The sequence below is a fragment of the Salvelinus alpinus genome, chromosome 9 (assembly GCF_045679555.1).
Source record: "Salvelinus alpinus chromosome 9, SLU_Salpinus.1, whole genome shotgun sequence".
NCBI lineage: Eukaryota > Metazoa > Chordata > Actinopteri > Salmoniformes > Salmonidae > Salvelinus > Salvelinus alpinus.
In genome coordinates, this window is record NC_092094.1 from 55,395,859 (window position 1) to 55,417,689 (window position 21,831).

Consider the following 21,831-nt stretch of genomic DNA (forward strand, 5'->3'; position numbering starts at 1 on the left):
ATCATACCCGTATCCAGTGGAGGTTGCAGGATCGGATGGAAAGCATGATCTGTCTCACAAATATCATACATAAATTGCCAGAATGTTGCATCTTCATCGAATAAGTAGTCCCTACCGAAGGACATATAGCCAGTACCACCACTGAGGTATGTAATTACAATGAACAAAAATATAAACACATGTCCTAGGGAGTTTTTCCTAGCCCCCGTGCTTCTACACCTGCACTGCTTGCTGTTTGGGTTTTTAGGCTGGGTTTCTGTACAGCACTTTGAGATATCAACTGATGTAAGGGCTTTATAAATACATTTGATTTGATGTTGTGTTGGTCCCATATTTCATGAGCTGAAATAAAAAATACCAGAAATGTTCCATACACACAAAAACCTTATTTTTCTCTCATTTTGAGCACACATTTGTTAATATCCCTTTTAGTGAGCATTTCTCATTTGTCAAGATAATCCATCCACCTGACAGGTGTGGCATATCAAGAAGCTAATTAAACAGCATGATCATTACACAGGTGCACCTTGTACTGGGGACAATAAAAGGCCACTTTAAAATGTGCAGTTTTGTCAACACAATGCCACAGATGTCTCAAGTTGAAGGAGCTTGTCCGTCAAAGCTTTTGCCAGTGAATTGAATGTTAATTTCTCTACCATAAGCTGCCTCCAATGTCATTTTAAAGAATTTGGCAGTACGTCCAACTGGCCTCAACCGCAGACCACGTGTAACCACGCCAGCCCAGGACCTCCACATTCGGCTTCTTGACCTGTGAGAGTCTGGGGGGGAGCCAAGGAGTATTTTTGTCTAATAAAGCCCTCATTCTGATTTGGCAATAGCATGTTTGAATCTATTTCTCTCAACCTATGCTGGACTGACTGCAAATTCTGAAATATTGTCTACTCCAGAAATATGAAATTACAGTATTCACACATCAATGGAAAAGGTGAACTGTCCTGAAGTTCAACTGTAGCCTATTGTTTAAACCGTGGTCCAGGTCAGATAGCAAAATACTTTAAGTAGCCATTTACAATTGTGAAGTAGTTCCAATTAAATGGGACGAATGGTGTCCTTATTTTTTGGCTGTGTCGGGAGTATGAAAGCATCAGTCAAATTATATTTATTCTGCTAATTATTTTAGATTGCACAAACTCCTCACTAACGGCAAATGACAGCATCTTTTTACAATATTTTCCAGTTAAAAAAAAAAGCCTAAGCGTGGCATGTCCCCCATTTTCACAAAATACTGTCTGCTTGCAATTCAACCACTACATAGTGCATATGCACAGTCTAAAGTTCACAGGGCATTAAGCACATTTAGTTCAGTTTTTATTAATGCCCATTTTTGCGTGAACTGGCACCTGTTTGAGTAGATTTTTTTTACATTATCATTTAAGTAAGTCCCCAGAGCACTACAACTGCTCCTAGGCATTCATTATAAAAAGACCCAAAGGCTGAATGGAAAGAAATACAATCCAAGGACATCATGGGGGACCACCAGAAACCAAAAGTGCCCAATTCAAAGTGTACATTTATGTTCAAATCCATCATGTTCCATCCTTCAGTTTAGAGGTAACATCTGAACACAGTAACTTGTGATAAAAATAAAAAAGCAACACTTTAGATCAATCCATTTATTATCCAGTTTCACATTCTGAATGATCAGCATTTTGTTTTACAACAATCTCATGTTAGCAGTCCATGTACAGTAGCAGTTATGACTGCCACGGTCAGAATATTTCAGTATTTAACACCAAGCCAAAGAAAATTGCACTTTTTTCTACTTCAAAACAGGATATTATAGACAGGATTCCACATCCATCAAAAATAACACCAAAGAAACCCACAAGGGCAGACTAAACATCAACTTATACAGATTACTTCTTTAAATTGCACAAAAATGCATAAATACTCATTACACAAATGTACAAAAATACTTGTACTCACTTTTTTGTTCAAATATAATCTAAACAGACACATATTTTGTCAACTGGGTCGTTAGAGGATGCATTCAAAAGGTCCAAGGTTACAGACAGTGTCAGCATTCTTGGACAGGTTTACAGTTAAAGATCAGAGGAAGAAAAAGAAAACCCAGTGCATACATTATCCATTCTGAACAAAGAAAAAAACAAAATGACAAGTAACAAGATGTCTGCATCTACTTCGCAGGTAACATCGTAAGCAACTCAATCCAAGTTAATCTTCAAAGCAGCGAGACTAAGAATAATAAAAACATACTGTAGGGGTCCGCCGAGACCTCTCGCTATTATGGCAACATAAGCAATATGAAACGAGGACAAATGTTTGGATTTCTAATTCATGCCGAATACCTCAACATGGGTTGATTGTTGAGTCCCACCCACATCCAATAGAGAGCAGCTTGATAGTTTTCAGCACAGAGTTAGGTCCACTTCGAGAGAAGACTGCGCACACTTTTTTTTGAGGGGGGGGGGGGGCTGTACCGTCAAAGGCCAAAAAGTTAGATTGTCGTCCGCTTCAGATTGTCGTCCGCAACATGTTTCTACGGTCTCAAAATCCTCCTCAATTTCTGCGAGGAAAGCAACATCGGTAATGCACCTTAATGTCCGTTAAATAAACCTGATTTAAATTCAATCGAGTTCAGAATACCTTTACTCTGCTCTGAGGGAAAAACAAAAACCTTCAGGTAATGACTGGGATCTGGGGAGATCGAGAAAATGGTTTAAAAACATTGTTTTGCAAGTCCATACAAATTAGCCAACTGAAAGCCTCATGTGAAAGCTCAAGAAATAATGACATGGGCTGAGTCTGAAATGGCACCCACCCTATTCTCTACAGTGCACTACTTCCTATGTAGGCCCTTGTCAAAAGTTGTGTAGTAAGTAATAGGGTGCCATTTCAGATGCAGAGTTAGCTAGGCCTCTTGGGATGGGTCATACTTACTAAATACTTAACAGAACTGACGGGATTTCCATCCTGGTTGTGAGGTTTCAGATGGGGACGGGTACCAACGCATCTGGGGAATACAAAGCAGACTTATAGGGCACTCCAGCAGAAAAGCCCATGCTTGGGTCATGTTCCGCATTTGATTTATGAGACAAGGTAGTCCCTCCCTGTTGGTCTGTTTTCTTCCATGTGCTGCCTAATGAACACAACCCAGGTGAAATACTGGCCTAGTATTCCTAGTATACCTTACCAGAGACAAAATTACTTTCAGGGTTACCAAATACTTGGTTATGTGAATATTGCTTCAGACACTTTACAGACATTCAATTGTTACAGAGTAGCCATTGTTTGTCCGGTCAATAAATCTGATTTACACAGCAACAGAGTGCTCCTTTTTCTTTTTTCTCCCAGATAGTGACCAGTTGAAGTATCCTGGAGTAAGGAATGTTGTTTTAGCCACAGAGGTACTAAAAATGGGGAGACCAGAAATAATCAAAACAGGGGGTCCATTCTGGGGGTGCTCCAAGTTCAAATAATGGACTTTCACCGACAAGACATTTAACATGCAGTACAACTCCACACGCCAGAAGGCATTAGTGTCAGTCTACTCTACAAAACATCCACTGAGCTGTACAGGAAAGCTACTGTTTTCAGACCCAATTTCTGTAGCTTTCACCACGTCGCCATTAGTCGTTTTCCTGTCCTGTCCCCCATTGGACAGTGCCACGCATCAGACCTTTGTGTTCCGGCCAAGGGCACCGGTAGGAGAACACCAGACAATGTGTTTGGCACTTCCATACCCTGTAGTCATGTTGCATTATTTTTTCCCCCCGGAACGCGCCCCTCAGAATGCCCCACATTCCTCGGGCCCCGCTGGGCTTGGAAAATAGACTTAACAATTAACTTCCTATGCAAATAGAATGAGAGGGAGCCTGTTAATGTATGAGAGGGAGCCCATCAATGAGCAGCCACCATTGTTGGGTCAAAGTTCAAGTAGCAGAGCTATTAGCCACAGGCTCCAGGGTGAAGTTTCCCCAAGGAACAGATACAGGAGGCTGCTGAGGGGAGGACAGCTCATAAATGCTTAAATGGAATGGTATCAACACATGAAAACCATGTTTGATACCATTGCATTTATTCCAGACATTACTAGGTGCCCGTCCTCCCCAATTAAGGTGCTACCAGCCACCTGCAATACAAATCTAGGGGATCAGCATCTTCTCCCCTAATCCTAACCATTAGTGGGGCAAATGCAAAACTGGCTCAAGATCAGCATCTAGGGGTAGCTTCACTCTATACCTACCAACTGTGAGGGAGGTGGTTTTACTACAGTAAACAGAGCTACAGGGTGTGCAGGCTTTTGTTCCAGCCAGCACTAAACAATGCAGCTCTAGCATCAGTTGTCTTTTCAATCATAATGAAAAAGAGGGAGGGTGAGGCTGAGCTATATCTCAGATATCCGTGTTCACAAAATGTAGTTTTGGTGCCGGGCGGTTACTCGCCATTTATCTATGCATAGTCACTTTACCCATAATGTACATATTACGTCAATTACCTCTACTAACCTGTACCCCCGCACATTGACTCAGTACTGGTAGCCTTGTTACTTACAAGAATATTTACTAAATTAAATGTTTGTTTTAAACTTATTTTCTGAAAACGGCATTGTTCCTTAAGGGCTTGTAAGTAAGCATGTCAGGGTAAGGTCTACACCTGTTGTAGTCGGCGCATAAAATCTTATTGGATACAAACGCCATATAGTTCTCCAGGACCAAGGTTGGTGACTACTACGAATACATAGCATCTCATAAGTGAACTTGTGGAATTCTGGGGCTTAGCTCTGCAGGCGCTACACATTACATAAAGGCCCTCTGACCTAAGACTTTGATTACCTATGCACATTGAGGGGAATGAATGATGCATGGATGCCCTCATTCACCTCACTGAACTTTACGGTTAGCAGTTACTGAGATTTGACTGCACTTTCACCTTTAATGGTCTCTTTTGCAGCCAGCCATCGACATGATATACTGTGGTTTCCAATTGGTGTGTATACCACAACTATTAAGGGAACGGTTAGTACAATGCCACCCATGGAAAACTGCGATTGAATGTGTGAGTGAGAAAAGGCAACTGCATTGCCTTAAACCAGAATATTGGGAACAGCAAAGGGAACAGCTACAGGAACACAACATGCCCAAGACTTCAGGTACACTGTAGCCCTGAAGTACATAGAATCAGGTTGATATGTGCTGGCAGGTAGAAAACAGTCAACCCCTACACAGCTTTGACCTTTAACTCGCATTGAGTTATTGCCACGGCAATTCGCAGGAATGCCAGAGCCAACCAAAGGATTGGTCTGCTCACCGAGAGCTGGTTCTCAGGACAACCAGTCACTACCGATTAAAGGTTTACAATGAACATCATTTAGAGTCATAGCACTCTAGTCACCAGAGTGCTGAGACACATTCTATTTTCATACAGTATAAGAATGTGTGATATTTTACTTGTGACAAAGCCATCAAGATGCATATCCAGGGGCGAAGCAAGCAACTTAATTTCATTCAACAGATGTCATACACGAGAAACAACGCGAGACACCCCGTATTTAATGACACCTCATAATTCCATGTATCATACTTGAGGGTCAGAGTTCATTGGGAATAAAACAATGCTCTATCTGAGCAGTGCTGTCAAGACTGTCCTCACTCACTCGTTTTAAGAGGTCATAAATACAGCCAAAACAGTGGAGGCTTGGCTAACGTTTAACAGGACTTTATGGGCAACAGATTCACTCAACGACCAATGCATAATCCAACCTGAGAGCCAATTAAAAACAGATTTTCTCTGTTGTGATCTCTTAGCAACGATTCCCGTGCACAGGAATGTTGTTGTGAGGAACTTTACGAAAGGAGTGAAGCAGACAGAGGTTAGACCCTTATTTTACTCCACTGGTGTGGTTTCTTACAGTATGCAAGACAGGCAGTCAGCGGGCTTGGTACCAAGCCCCCCAAATGCACACAGAATGGATCCCCTGTCATGCTGAACAGTACAGTGTCAGGTTGTGGATGTTTAAGGGTGGATAAGCTCACTACTGGTCCCTTATGTCATCAGATTGAAATGGAACTATCAAGAATGATTATCCAATTTTATTTGGTCTTAATCCCAATCCTGATGTGTATCCATGCATGTTCCACGATCATATGCTACACAGAGCAAGGGATGGTAAATGAGAGAGAGATGTTGAAGGGGCAGTAGACCCACCGGTTGGTCCCTCACCTGGGCGTGGAGGGCTGCGGCAGCAGCGGCAGCAGCCGGGTAGGTGAAGGCAGCATGGGGGAGCCCAGGGGGAAGCTCCGTGGTGTACAGTGGGTAAGGGGCCCACGCCTCGGGAGAGGCCGGGATCAGTGCTGCCCCCGTTAGGTCATCTATGAAAAAAGATATGCTCAAATGCGTAGTAGTAGTTCTGATCTCAATTTGGGAATTTCTTGGGAGGGGGGGGGGACAAAGATCACTTTAGGGAGATATCAGTTAGCATCTCCCCATTTCAAAGCATTTGCTCCCTTTTGGTGCCTACTAAAAATGACTCAGGACTATGGCCATGTTTAAAAAGTTGGAAAATGTAACTGGCCCTCCAGATTATTTTTGATTTAACGGAATATGATGTGTGAAATCAAGTTCCCAACCAAATTGTTTACACCTGTGTAAATATGTTAGATCGGTGATGAATAAGGGCAGGAGGATGTATTGGTCAAGTATTCAAACTGGATCCATGTCCTGCTAGTCTGACTACAACAATCATCTCTTTCACTGTGCCTTACTTCTGGGGGACCCGTCATGAAGGATGAGAGCCGAGACGATTTAAAGTGTGGATTTAACAGAGTGTTGGGGGAGCAAAGCGCAGGTGCACGTGATTAAAAACCCTGGTGCTGCAGATTAATCAATACCACTGAGGACCCTTCTAAGTCCTGGTTCCAACAATCGTGGTGAATGTAATTGAAGTGGAACATTGTGCACTACCTAGTTGTGCCTGACCAGCCGAGATAAAACAACAATCTACTAGAGGTGTAGAGGTGAGTTAGTTGATCCAGCATCGCCTGTAGTGCATATTCTAAAAGGAGAGGGGGAAAGCCTATGTTCGCGTGTTGAGTGTTTCTAGGGTAGAGCCGCACACTTACATGGGTCCCGTGCAATGAAGTGTGCTCCTAGAGCTGGGTGGATATTTGTGGGGTTCGGTGTGGCCATCAGCTTACTCTTTGCCATCTTCGTGTTGGCTTTAGCGAACTCTAAGCGCAGGGTCTGGGGACTCTCGGGGTCAAAACGGATCCCCTAGGGAGAGATGGTGAACACTGTAAGGGGGTGGCGGTGGAGGGACTATACTCTGCGAAGAGGTGCAAAGTGCTCTTTAGTCTGCTCACATGCATGCAGGTCAAATTCCTGTACCACGGTAACTCTTCAGAAGAGCCCATTGAGGAAAACACTTACACAAGGAGAGGGGGGGGGGGTAGGCGGGGTGTAGAGCTTCTGGCCAATATGGAAAAGGAGGCCTTTTAGTTGACTGGTTAAACATGACTACATTAGTTGAACCATAGAGGTCAAATATATCACAGTAAAAACAGCCATCTTGTCACATTTCAACTGCATTATGGTAAGTAAACAATTGAGTCTTCTTCCATAGTGGGCAGTCGTGACCCAACAATCTTGCATATTGGAATTAAAGTCAAGGTCAACATTCAGTTCCTATTTCAAGGTATCATCCTGCAGTTCAGCATGAAAACAAATCCCCAAAGGTTGAAGAGGATTACTCAATAATTCAGGGCTAGCCTCACGTCCACTTATTAATGTCTGAATGACTGCGTACGTTTAATGCGTTCTTCGCAGCTTCAGCACCAGTCCGGTTGTCAAAGGTAACAAACCCGACAGGCTGGAAGAGAGAGCGAGAGAACAGAGCATCAGAGACAATACAGGGAAAGACCGATGGCCCTTAGATTGGCTAAAAGGTACACTGTTACATTTCCACATGCAAACAATGGTGTGTTAGCGGTAATAATGGAATGAACCAAAGGAAACATTTAATATTTAGGCTACTAGAGCATCATTTGAAGGTATAAAATTGCAAGTCTACAGTACAATCAACTACAAGCATCCTCGCTCCCTTTGTACCTCTCATACCTCAGATATGGACATAGTCTCACCTGCTTTGAAGTCAACTTAATAAGGGATCCTTCATAACCCTGCAAATACAAGTAAAACCACAAACACCTTGTAAGTCACCATAGAAATGGCAAGGTCACACGAACACCGAACTTGACAAGCTAGATACACTTATTAAGCATGTCAATTAGGCAAATCAGGAAAAAACTAATAGTTCAGACATTTGACAAAATATTCTGGCCTACCTTGAATGGTCTGAAGAGCAGGTAGAGTTCCCGTGGCTTGATATCAACTGGAAGGCCGCTGACAAAGAGAGTTCGTACCTGGAAACACAAAATGCTAAATTGAGACACACGCTACTAAAAAGGTCAGGTTAGGTTGGGTATAAAAATCACAAGAGATCATCCAAGAGTGAGGGTTGAGGCAATATGCATACCGCCAATTTAAAACCTGGCTATGCTATTTTCTATGCTTTGATTCTGAACACATTTTGTCCTGGCAACAGGGCCAATGTTTTTGGGGTTCAGAAACCAATGTTTGAGTTTATTTTACCTTTATTAAACTAGGCAAGTCAGTTAAGAACAAATTCTTATTTTCAATGACAGCCTAGGAACAGTGCCTTGTTCAGGGGCAGAACGACATTTTACCTTGTCAGCGTGGGGATTTGATCTTGCAACCTTTCGGTTACTAGTCCAACACTCTAACCACTAGGCTACCCGAGTGAGGCAGGCATGGGATAATAGAATGAAAAGCGCAAGACAAACAACCCTACTTTGATTAAAATTTGAGCTAAGTTTATATATTCAATAGTTATAATTTGTCCATGTCCTTTTTTTATTAGCTCAATAGGTCAAGTAGGCCATTTCTGATGTAGCTTCAAATTCCAGATAACTTATGTCAGAATGCGTGAAGAAGCCAACCAATGCACATGAGAATGCAAAGTTTACTAGCTGAAGCACAGACGCCTCAGAAGAGGTGTACATTTAATATTGAAAGCGAAAATCTAGCAATTACAACTATCAGCATTGATATATTCATTGTTGTGAATTGAAATGATTGTAAGTTGAACTTCAGGGTTAATTTGGGTACAGCTTTGAGCCTTTAACACTCACTCGGTACCTTAAGGCTACAGAAGCGTGTATATTGCCTTGAAGTCACCCCAGCTGTTTAATTTCAGGTTTGCCATTCTTACCTTCTGTAGCATTTTTCACTGAGGCTTACTTTGGAAAAAATGACATTTTCATAAAAATTTCACTGGTATACCTATGTGTCATTCCTAACATTGGCTTTTAATGGGCTTTGGGCAAAATGTGCAAATATCAGAACACTTAATATACAGGTATTCAGAGACTTCTGCCAATGTACAGCTAATCTGTGAGAATGTTTTTGCACTAGATAGGATGAGAACAAGTGAACGCCAGGCTTTCGAAGGAATAAATGTGAACACCACCTAGGGCTCATATTAACAGGCCTTTTGGGAAAATTATGGCCACTTCAGCCAAAGGGAACTGATACTTGTTAAATTGAACCTGCCGATTAAACACAAGGGTGAATGCCATCTAATTTTAGAACAAATGGGCATCACAGCTTTTTCCAGACAGAGGATGTGAGGAATCAAGAAAAGACTAAATTTAGAAAGCCTATTTCAGAACCTAGCCAAGCATATGGTCGAGGTTTCTGGACATTAAAAGGGAGGATAAGGATGCACACACACAAACAAAAGGCAATATCAAGAGATGCGTTTTCCTTATTCAGGACAGATGGTAATTTCCACCAATACACTGGAAATGACTCAACGCTTCAGACACCATGAGTATATTATTCCTGGGAGAACACAATTGATTTCTAACAAGGGTAATTACGATAGCAGCACGGTAACTAACACCCATCTAGCAATTCAGAGAAGTAAATAATCTTAAAGCTGGAATCAGTAATGGTGAAACTGCCACGCCCATTTCCGATATTAAAAAGAAAAAAAGACTTCCCCCTCAGAAATCATTGCATGAGCGATAGAACAGCAGATTATGTATTGCGATATATTTTTTTTTAAACCACAATTCTAAAGTGGTCCTCGCCCCAGTTTCATAAACAAAAAAACAAGGTGCTGGGGTGAACAGTCCACCGTTTCCCATAATGTGGATTCCAGCTTCAAAGCGTGCAATGCTCAGGTGGTAAATTAAAATACAGATCTCATTGCACTTTGTGAAGAAATTCACAAGTGACATTTTGCACACATTTTCTACTCAATTAAAATAGGAAAAGGTTGACTTTTCCCCTGGGGCCTACACACTTGGGTTAGGGTTGAAGGACTTGATTGGTATGAGCAAACTTCTACCTAAACTACCAGGGGGAGCTATTACCATATTTCTTACACTTGTTACATCCTTTCAGATCGCCACAAGTGTGAAGGGTTTAGTTGTCTATTTGGGATTGGGCTGTAGGCTACAGGTACTGAAGCCTTAGAGATTAACTGTACACTGGAGGACATTTACAACAGTAAGCCCTATGAAACAAGAACAGTACCACTGGTCCAAAAGCTGACTTCAGCTCACCGAGGACAGGTCTGAGGATATAAATGACGGATGACTACTGAATTTTGTTTATCCGGTAAGACAAGGCACAATGAACTGAAATCTAGGTCTTAACTTTGAAGAAACATGAAACTCACCAAAATAGTCATATTCATCCAATTATTCTACAGTCACTTCATTGGCTTTTGACAAAGATCCAAAATGCATTCAGGGCCTGTAACATTTCCATGAGCAAGGTCGCAACAGCCTCAGCACAATTGGTAGCTTAAAATTAAAATTATTATACTGCCTCCTACTGGAGGATTTTACATTGGTTTTTGTAGGCATAATTGCTTGACAGGGCTGGCAGTGCATTCAAGAGCTTCCATTGGACCGAAGCTGTGCAGTTTCATCACTGTAGCTATACATTCAAGGGCCAAGGCTGGACAGTACACATGCAGATTAAACAATATACAGTACCAGTCAAGTTCGGAAACACTCATTCAAGGGATTATTTATTTTTAATAATTTCTACACGGTAGAATGAAGGCATCAAAACTATTAACACATGGAATCATGTAGTAACCCAAACAAAGAGTTTAACAAATCAAAATACATTTTAGAGTCTTCAAAAGTAGCCAATCTTTGCATTAATGACAGCTTTGCACACTCTTGGCATTCTCTCAACCAGCTTCATGAGGAATGCTTTTACAACAGTCTTGGAGTTCACACATATGCTGAGCTCGTTGGCTGCTTTTCCAACTCATCCCAAACTGGGTTGAGGTTGGGGGATTGTGGAGGCCAGGTCATCTGATGCAGCACTCCAGCACTCTAATTCTTGGTCAAATAGCCCTTACACAGCCTGGAGGTATGTTAGGCGATTGTCCTGTTGAAAAACAAATGACAGTGGGACTAAGCGCAAACCAGATGGGATGGCGTATTGCCGTATTGCTGCTGCCCATTTATTTGGGCTGCATTTATTTGGGCTGCAATTTGAGGCTGGTAACTTATCCTCCGCAGCAGAGGTAACTCTGGGTCTTTCCTGTGGCGGCCCTCAGAGCCAGTTTCATCATAGCGCTTGATGGTTTGTGACTGCACTTGAAGAAACGTTCAAAGTTCTTTACATTTTCCTGATTGACTGACCGTCATGTCTTAAAGTAATGGACTGTCGTTTCTCTTTGCTTATTTGTGCTGTTCTTGCCATAATATGGACTCAGTAATCAAATAGGGCTCTCTTCTGTATACCACCTCTACCTTGTCACAACACAACTGATTGGCTCAAATGCATTAAGTAAAGAAATTCCAAATTAACAAGGCGATGTTAATTGAAATGCATTGCAGGTGACTACCTCGAAGCTGGCTGACAGAATGCCAAGAAAGTGCAAAGCTTTAATCAAGGCAAAGGGTGCCTATTTGAACAACCGCAAATATATTTTGATTTGTTTATTTCATAGTTTGTGTCGTCAATATTATGCTACAATGTAGAAAATAGTACAAAAAGAAAAACCCTGGAATGAATAGCTGTCCAAACTTTTGACTGGTACTGTACACAACCGTTCAAAAGTTTGGGGTCACTTAGAAAGGTCCTTGTTTTTGAAAGAACATTTTGTCCATTAAAATAACATCAAATTGATCAGAAATACACTGTAGACATTGTTAATGCTGTAAATGACTATTGTAGCTGGAAACAGCTGATTGTTCATGGAATATCTACATAGGCGTACAATCAGCTGTTTCCACATCTTAAAGGATTTCCTAGCAGGACTTACTGTAGTGACTGAATACATTTTTATACTGGTCCACCATGTGAATCGAACCCACAACCCTGGACATGCTCTACCAGCTACGCCACACAGGACATGTCACACAGTGTATTTGGAAAGTATTCAGACCCTTTGACTTTTTCCACATTGTTATTTTACAGCCTTAATCTACAATTGATTAAATTGTTCCCCCACCCTCTACACACAATACCCCATAATGAAAAAGCTAAAACCGATTTTTAGAAAAAAAAAAAAATGGAAATAACACATTTACCTAAGTATTCAAACCCTTTACTCAGTACTTTGTTGAAGCACCTTCGGCAGCAATTACAGTCTCAAATCTTCTTGGGTATGAGGCTACAAGCTTGGCACACCTGTATTTGGGGAGTTTCTCCCATTCTTCTCTGCAGATCCTCTCAAGCTCTGTCAGGTTGGATGTGGAGCAATTCTGCACAGCTATTTTCAGGTCTCTCCAGAGATGTTCGATCAGGTTCAAGGTTCACATCAAGGATCTGTACTTTGCTCCATTCATCTTTCCCTCTATCCTGACTGGTCTCCCAGTCCCTGCCGCTGAATAACATCCCCACAGCATGTGTCCATCGCCACCATGCTTCACCGTAGGGATGGTGCCAGGTTTCCTCCAGACATGCTTGGCATTCAGGCAAAAGAGTTCAATATTGGTTTCATCAGACCAGAGAATCTTGTTTCTCAAGGTCTTAGAGTCTTTAGGTGCCGTCTGGCCACTACCATGAAGGCCTAACTGGTGGAGTGCTGAAGAGATGGTTGCCCTTCTGGAATGTTCTCCCATCTCCACGTAGGTCAGTGACCAACACCTCCCTGACCAAGGCCCTTCTCCCCTGATTGCTCAGTTTGGCTGGGCACCCAGCTCTAGGGAGAGTATTGGTGGTCCTTAACTTCTTCCATTTAAGAATGATGAAAGAAACACTTCTTGGGGACCATCAATACTGCAGAAATGTTTTGGCACAGTTCTGGGGAAGGGTACCTCGACACAATCCTGTCTGAGCTCTACGGACAATTCCTTCAACATCATGGCTTGGTTTTTGCTCTGACATGCACCGTCAACTGTGGGACCTTATATAGGACAGGCGTGTGCCTTTTCAGATCATGTCCAATCAATTGTATTTACCACAGGTGGACTCCAATCAAGTTGTAGAAACATCTCAATGATGATCAATTGAAGCATGATGCACCTGAGCACAATTGAGTGTCATAGCAAAGGGTTTGAATACAGATGTAAATAAGGTGTTTTTTATATATTTGCAAAATGTCTAAAAACCTGTTTCGCTTTGTCATTATGGGGTGTTGTGTAGATTGATGAAACTTTACATATATATATTTTTTTATCAATTTTAGAATGAGGCAGTATTGTAACAAAACTTGGAAAAAGTCTAGGGTTCTGAAAACTTTCCATAGGCAATTTATATCACATTGAAGAGACAATCTCAAATTCAATTAGCCAAACAGCAGTATCACCACTTTTTTACTATAAAGCTAAGAGATGGGCTGGAGAAACTATTAAAATTCATAGATTGAGCTATGGATGCAAATAATGAAAATCCATGAGTTCAAGTTTAACACATTGAAGCTAAACAATAATATAAATTGTTTACAATGGAGTAAAAAAACATTTCAGTTCTTCATGGGGCAATAGTTGTACTATTAAAGCTCATTAGGCGGAGCCTACAAATAATATTCTTCAAGAATCTATGGGTACATTTAATTATAAACTGGGTAGTACGAGCCCTGAATGCTGATTGGCTGACAGCCGTGGTATACCACAGGTATGACAAAACATTTGTTACTTTGGTAACCAGTTTATAATAGCAATAAGTCACCTTGCGGGTTTGTGGTATATCGCCAATATACCACGGCTAAGGGCTGTATCCAGGCATTCCGTCGTGTGTAAAAACAGCCCATACCCCTTGTGCCTTATTGCTTAAATGACCATTGAATAGCAGTAATTGCAGATTGTTCCAGTAGGCCTACTTGTAGATTATGTGCAGTGTGTATTTTGATTATGCATTACCCTCCCCATAGTAGTGAAGTAGCCTCCAAAATCCATGTATTTAATAAAAACGCAGTTGCAGCCAATTCATGCTTTAAAAATCTTGGGGAATCAAATGTTCAGCAATTAAGGTCTCAATTATGAAGGGAAGACTAAGCTGAACATACATCCCACACAGAATCGAAATCCAACCTTTTTTTCCTGAAATGATCTCAAGGTCAAGGGTGACTAATAAAACGACGAGATTCCCACAGGCCCCCCACTGTTTGTAAATAATATTTCGACTTAAGAGATCCTCCCTTTAGTTTGCAAGTAGTGAACTCTCGTCAAGTATCTTTGCCTTTACAAGACGATTTTTTTTGTTGTTGCAATATTTGTGGTTTGATCGCACGCTGGCTTTCCCACAAAGTAGCCTACATTACAGGTGTGTCGCATAGTGTCAATCCACCGAAAGACCCAAATGTGATGCTAAAAGTCAACATGTTTTTGGTCTACTTGCCCCATAATATCCTTATCCAATATATTGACTTGGTCAAAAAATACTACAAGGTACTATGTTGAAGTGTGAAAAGAACAGTGAATTCGGAGTAAAAAATATTTAAAAAAGTAGCCTCATTGCTACATTTGGATTTATATGGCGCAATTTGCAAGGCCTACAGAAGTGTAAAATACAACGAAGCTAGGCTACAAAGGAAGATACATGCGCTACAAGTTTACACACTAGGCAAATCAGTCTTAAATGTAATAAGACTTCTTGGAATCCTCAGACCTGAAAAAAAGCGACACACGCCAATGACACGCTCAATAAAAGTGTGCAACAAAACACCAAGGACTAATCTCCCCCTTACCTCCTCTTCCAAGGATACAACATTGTTGTTCGGCTCAGAATCAGATTTGAGACTCATTGTGTGACTTTTGCGCTTCTTTGTATAAGACAAAAGTAGGTTTTCCCTGTTGGTGGATTTTTCTCTGAAGTGCTTTAAAGTTGCGGAAGAAATCTTGGTGCCGTTTCGTGAGACTGCAGTAAAAGGGTGACCAGGTGAATCCGTGCTGTAAAGCCAAAAGTATCCGAGGAACCACAAAATAAGTTAAACTAAAGGTGAAATAGTGGATAGGTGCACTGTGAAGGTGAGAGAAAGGTTAAAAAAAAACAAGTGCTCTTGTTTCCCCCTTGCTCACATCAAGCTCGTTTGCGTCAAAATGAAATAAGGGAGAAAAAAATAATCGACCTAGGAAAATCTTTAAGGTGAGGTGTCCACGCCGTTGTCCCTCGTCCTCTGCTTTGCAATTTGCTCATCAATTACATTAAAAGCCAAAGCGAATGACTTGCACTCATCTCTGATGGCTCCCAGCTTGTCCAACAAAGCCCAACCCACTCCACCACCGTCAATCATTGGGCTACTTCAAAAAGGAAAATGAAAGGTCCAATGCAGGCGTTTTTATCTCGACATCAAATCATTTCTGGGTAACAATTAAGTACCTTACTGCGATTGTTTTCAATTGGTCAAAAATAAACAAAAATAGATTTTTAGCAATAGCAATTTCTCAAGCTATAATTTTGCTAGGAGTGTCTAGACTTTTTTTTTTCAAAGTACAATCCACATTATTACAAAAAAATCAGATTTAGCATCATTTGATTTTAGTAGCATATTTCGTTAAACTAATTTTAAATACTAATTTCGTCACATTTATGTGGTAAAAAGGGAAATCTAGATTAAAATAAAGGTCCTATTTATCAAATTACTATAGGTGGAATTAGGTGTTTTTGTTTGGCGTCAAAATGAGGGTTAATAAAATGCTTCTTTGCACATAATTGATTAATGGGAAAATAATGAGAAACTCTCATATATTATTGAATACTATTACACATATTATAACAAACAAAAATATTTACTGTAAATAGTGATTATTATAATGTCGATATTAATAGTTTAGACAATAAACTGTAAGAGCTCCCCCTTTCTGATGGCAGAGTAGGCCTATGTAATATCTTTGTCTACCTCTTAAAAATAATAGTGCTTAGGTTTAGATAATACTGTATAAATGTAAGTTTTATGTTTTTCAATTTGTTTTTAATGCTATTCACAAAAAGTCATCAAAGATGGTTGCATTGCTTTATTGTCTAATTCTATAGGTTAAGACAAATTTGCCCAAGAATATCAATGCAGAAAGAAAACAATATAAAATAATATAATGCCCTATATGCATTTTGAGATTTTATTTCATTTACATGTTTTATTTGTATAATATATAAAAGGGGATGAAAAGGAATAAAACAAATTGGTTGAATAATACATTTTATAAGAATAATTGTATGATTTTTCCCCAAATTTATTAAAAACACATTTTAAAAAACAAAATAAGAAGACTAAAGAAGGACCTCCCAAGTTTTCCATCTCGACAATGCATCATATCAGTTAAGAGGTTACAATTAGTGCCTCATGTTTTCTTTGCCTGTGATTAACCCTGTCCTGGGCTGTGCCCTGCATGCTGTGTGGTGCAGAATTAGCTGCTAATGAAGCAATCAAGGGGAGGCTCCATCTCTGATGACGAATCCCAGACCTCTAGAGGCCTTGATACGGAGCAAAACAACACCTAACACCCCAGCACCAGTTCAGCCAAAAGGGGGGAGAGTGCGGAAACTTGTGCCCTGCCCTCCCCTCCCTCCCTACACTAATCTCAATTTCTCCCCAATGATGGCCCCTGGTCCTGCCCATAGAGATAGATAGACGACTCTAGTGCCCAAAAGACTGTTTTAGCATGGCCAGTGCCATTAAGGACTTTCACCATTTTGAAGTAGTCAACTTCCTATGGGTTAAGGAAGGATCACATGATTCCATCCAGGTCACCAGGGGGGATAAGACAATTAATTAAACTTGTGAGGAAACATTCCATAACCGCATGTGGCAGTAAGTCGCCAACCTTGGCTTTATACCTGTTCAAACAACACACTATAGGTGGCAGTGTGAACCCTTTCAGTTTGTTTGACAACTCATAGAAGTAGTAGAAGAAGAAAATGGACTACTTCAAAATGGAGATGTCCTCAATGGAGGCCATGCTCTCACAAACGCCATAATAAGACAGATACAATGATGGTCCTGCATCAATTCCCTCAGGTGTCGGTGAAAATGTTTTGTACAGAGCTCTGCCTGGCCCGCTCTATCTCTGTAATCTCTGACGCGAGCGTAGGCGCTCATCGCAAACTGCCCTAGTTCCTCAATTAAAGAAGAATGTCACAGAATGTTATAGAAACATGCAGTCGAATAAAATGCTTGGGAGAAGGAGTGGATATTTAATTAAAAAGGGAGATTAGCCTAGGTTTTCAACATCAGAGAAGTGGGGGGCCTTGTTTAAGTGTGTGAGACCCCGTTGGAGGCTGTCCGTTGATATATTAAACAGTGTTCCTCTCCTCAGGAGTGTGGAGCTAGCTTGTGTCTCCACGAGCATACCGTTTCCTGACTTTGTGTGGGAACACAATTAGGGAAAGGCCGGGCTCTCGAGGGGGGGGCTCTGGAAATATTTGGGTCTTTTGTAATCATTGACCCAATGTTGTTTCTTACAGCCAGGCCTATAAATAGACACCAGGGCCTCTTTCGTTTTTCCCTCCCTAGCTTTCTATCAAACTTGGCAGGGATGCAAAATATTAGCACTCCTTAGTAACTGCTGCAGTGATGGTATATCTCGGTGTGAAAACCTTGCTAGTTGAGGAAAGGAGTCGGTGTTATTGTGATATGATATAATACTTGTGGAATGTTACAACTCCTCAGTTATTCTTGCTGATAATTCATGACCTATTTTCTCTATTTGGTTAGATGTGCTGTTTATGTTACGGTTTATGTTGCTGTTCATATTAGGAATGGTCATATTCTCCCAGTGGTGTGAGACATTACTCAAGAAACATAAAACCACATTCTTCTGCAGTTGATAAACTTTACACAAATGTTACACAAAAACTAGTACACATTCTGTATAACCTTTACACAAATGTTACACAACATTTCAAATTCATGACATCAGTTTGACTAGGATTATTGTTATGATCTGATTCCATTGGCTCAGGAAAATGCCAAAATTAAGTCAATACATTATATTCAATGCAAAAAAAGCTGGTGTTAAAGCTGCAATGGGTAAATTGGGGAAAGTCACAGACAGACATATACTGTACATTTACAGACAGACAGACATCTCTCTCTCTTTTCTAATCCCTTCCTCTCCCTATCTCTCTCTCTAACTCCTAATTATCCCCTCCTTCTCTTCTCTCTCCCTCTTATTTCACCCCTTCACCCTCTTCCCACCTCTCCCCATCTCTCTCTCTCTCCCCTCTGTCCTCTATCCCCCTCCCTCCTTCACCCTCTCCCCACCTCCCTCAATCTCCCCCTTCTCTCATTCTCCCGCAATGGGTAAATTGGTGAAAGGCTCAGAGAGACAGGCAGGCAGACTCTAATCTCAACCCTAAACCTACCCTAACCCTAGCTTCATGTCCAAATTCTGGCTCAACCCTAACCCTTGCCATAGGTTAAGTGTTGAGTATAGAGTTAGAGTTGGGCTGGGATGTGGACAATAATTTAGGTTTAGTGTTATAGCTAGGGTTGAGCCAAGATGTGAAGATGAAGCGAGGGTTGAGGTTTAGGGTTGAACCAGGAGTGGATGTGAAGCTAGGGTTATGGTTATGGTTAGGTTAAAGAGGGTTTCTGTTTGTGCTGGTATCAAGCCTTGGGTTGCACGGGCCTATTGCAACTTCCTGCTCTGGTTAGTGTTGAGTCTTAGGTGAGGGTTGAGCCGGAATGTGGATTTGAAGCTAGGAATAGAGTTAAGGTTTAGGGTTGATGCGGGCATGAAGCTAGAGACATCGGCAGAACGGTTGAGGCTAGAAATAATTCACGTATTAAATCTTTCAGCAGACACTCTGGATCAACGCAAACCTACACGTCACCATGTGAAATTAACTCTTCACGGTGAAAACTTGGTCCCACAGCGAACATTCTTCCATAGAAAAGCATTAGCTACAAACCTTACATAACCCTTACGCCCGTGAACTCCATTGAACTAGCTAACCGTCCTTACACAAACCCATCGTGACCTTATAAGATGCCAGGTGTTGAGGTTCAGCTTCCTGTGGCAAAAGGAAGTGGCTTAATTTGTCCTCAACATGGTCCTTCATTCTCTCCCTGCAGTTACACTGGCTTCCATCCTCTGTAGAATAGTCCATTCTTAATGTAAAGACTCAGAGCCTTGTTAAAAAGTGTCCCCAGGAGGCTGTACGTTGAATTAAGGGTCATGGGGGCGATTTGGATGGGTTGAAAGATTGAGTTGAAGTCGGAAGTTTACATACACTTAGGTTGGAGTCATTAAAACTAATTTTTCAACCACTCCACAAATTTCTTGTTAACAAACTAAAGTGTTGGCAAGTCGGTTAGGACATCTACTTTGTGCATGACACAAGTAATTTTTCCAACAATTGTTTACAGACAGATTATTTCACTTATAATTCACTGTATCACAATTCCAGTGGGTCAGAAGTTTACATACACTAAGTTGACTGTGCTTTTAAACAGCTTGGAAATTTTTTGAAAATGATGTCATGGCTTTAGAAGCTTCTGACAGGCTAATTGACATGATTTGAGTCAATTGGAGGAGTATCTGTGGATGTATTTCAAGGCCTACCTTCAAACGCAGTGCCTCTTTGCTTGACATCATGGGAAAATCAAAAGAAATCAGCCAAGACCTCAGAAAAATAATTGTAGACCTCCACAAGTCTGGTTCATCCTTGGGAGCAATTTCCAAACGCCTGAAGGTACCACGTTCATCTGTACAAACAATAGAACGTAAGTATAAACACCATGGGACCACGCAGCTGTCATACCGCTCAGGAAGGAGACGCGTTCTGTCTCCTAGAGATGAACGTACTTTGGTGTGAAAAGTGCAAATCAATCCCAGAACAGCAAAGGACCTTTTGAACATGCTGGAGGAAACAGGTAACAAAGTATCTATATCCACAGTAAAACGAGTCCTATACCGACATAACCTGACAGGCTGCTCAGCAAGGAAGAAGCCATTGCTCCAAAACCACCATAAAAATGCCAGACTACGGTTTGCAACTGCACATGGGTACAAAGATCGTACTTTTTGGAGAAATGTCCTCTGGTCTGACTAAACAAAAATATAACTGTTTGGCCATAATGACCATCGTTAGGATTGGAGGAAAAAGGGGGAGGCTTGTAAGCCGAAGAACACCATCCCAATCGTGAAGCATGGGGTGGCAGCATCATGTTGTGGGGGTGCTTTTCTGCAGGAGGAACTGGTGCACTTCACAAAATAGATGGCATTATGAAGAGGGAAATTATGTGGATATATTGAAGCAACATCTCAAGACATCAGTCAGGAAGTTAAAGCTTGGTCGCAAATGGGTCTTCCAAATGGACAATAACCCCCAAGCAGACTTCCAAAGTTGTGTCAAAATGGCTTAAGGACAACAATGTCAAGGTATTGGAGTGGCCATCACAAAGCCCTGACCTCAATCCTATAGAAAATCTGTGGGCAGAATTGAAAAAGCGTGTGCGAGCAAGGAGTACTACAAACCTGACTCTGTTACACCAGCTCTGTCAGGAGAAATGGGCCAAAATTCACCCAATGTATTGTGGGAAGCTTGTGGAAGGCTACCCAAAACGTTTGACCCAAGTTAAACAATTTAAAGGCAATGCTACCAAATACTAATTTAGTGTATGTAAACGTCTGACCCACTGGGAATGTGATGAAAGAAATAAAAGCTGAAATCAATCATTATCTCTAATATTATTCTGACATTTCACATTCTTAACATAAAGTGGTGATCCTAACTGACCTAAGACAGGGAATTTTTACTATAATTAAATGTCAGGAATTGTGAAAAACTGAGTTTAAGTGGATTTTGCTAAGGAGTATGTAAACTTCTGACTTCAACTGTAGTTGTGCCTGTAGGACCATCATGACATGGCGTATCAAATTTGACGTCAAGCGGCCCAAAAGCATATTTAACTACCATTATACAGTTCAAGAAACTAAGAGCCTTGTTAGAATGAATTCTGAAGAAGGTGTTGGTGACATATTTTTTGATTGACTTGAAACTGTCGGTCTGTCTGTTTACCCATTGCAGCTTTATCAACAACTTTTTTGGCTTGATTGCAATGTATTATCATATGCATCACCCCTTATAACCCCATATCGATGTAGACACAATTTCTAGACATCAGTCAGGTTTGAGGTCATTTCGGAATTTAATTCAATTCAGCCCATGAATTGAAATTCTAATTGGCCACACTCCACAGGAAGCAGAATTTGAAGGAAGTAGAATTTAATTCAAATAAATTAAACTGAGACATGAAACATGAGTCTCAAACATTTTGCCAAAAGCATCTGCCACTTATTAATGCAACGAATACAGACACCATTTAAAATGAGCTTGATTATAATAAAA

The 21,831-nt window shown here is 41.0% G+C and overlaps 1 protein-coding gene across 2 annotated transcripts; it reads right to left on the reverse strand.

The window, feature by feature from the left end:
- Window positions 1-1,619: 1,619 nt before the first annotated feature.
- Window positions 1,620-15,787, reverse strand: rbpms2a (RNA binding protein, mRNA processing factor 2a). 2 transcript variants are annotated; one of them, XM_071326762.1, is made up of 8 exons: window positions 15,227-15,787; window positions 8,325-8,402; window positions 8,121-8,159; window positions 7,787-7,849; window positions 7,104-7,254; window positions 6,190-6,353; window positions 2,923-2,995; window positions 1,620-2,679 (listed from the first exon to the last, which is right to left on the reverse strand). In XM_071326762.1, the coding sequence occupies exons 1-7, from the start codon at window positions 15,281-15,283 to the stop codon at window positions 2,930-2,932; spliced, it is 618 nt and encodes a 205-aa protein (XP_071182863.1). In that variant the 5' UTR covers window positions 15,284-15,787; the 3' UTR covers window positions 1,620-2,679; window positions 2,923-2,929. The 2 variants fall into 2 exon arrangements, with proteins under 2 accessions (XP_071182863.1, XP_071182864.1); XM_071326763.1 differs by having other exon boundaries at window positions 6,205-6,353; window positions 15,227-15,778.
- Between the last annotated feature and the right edge of the window lie 6,044 nt (window positions 15,788-21,831).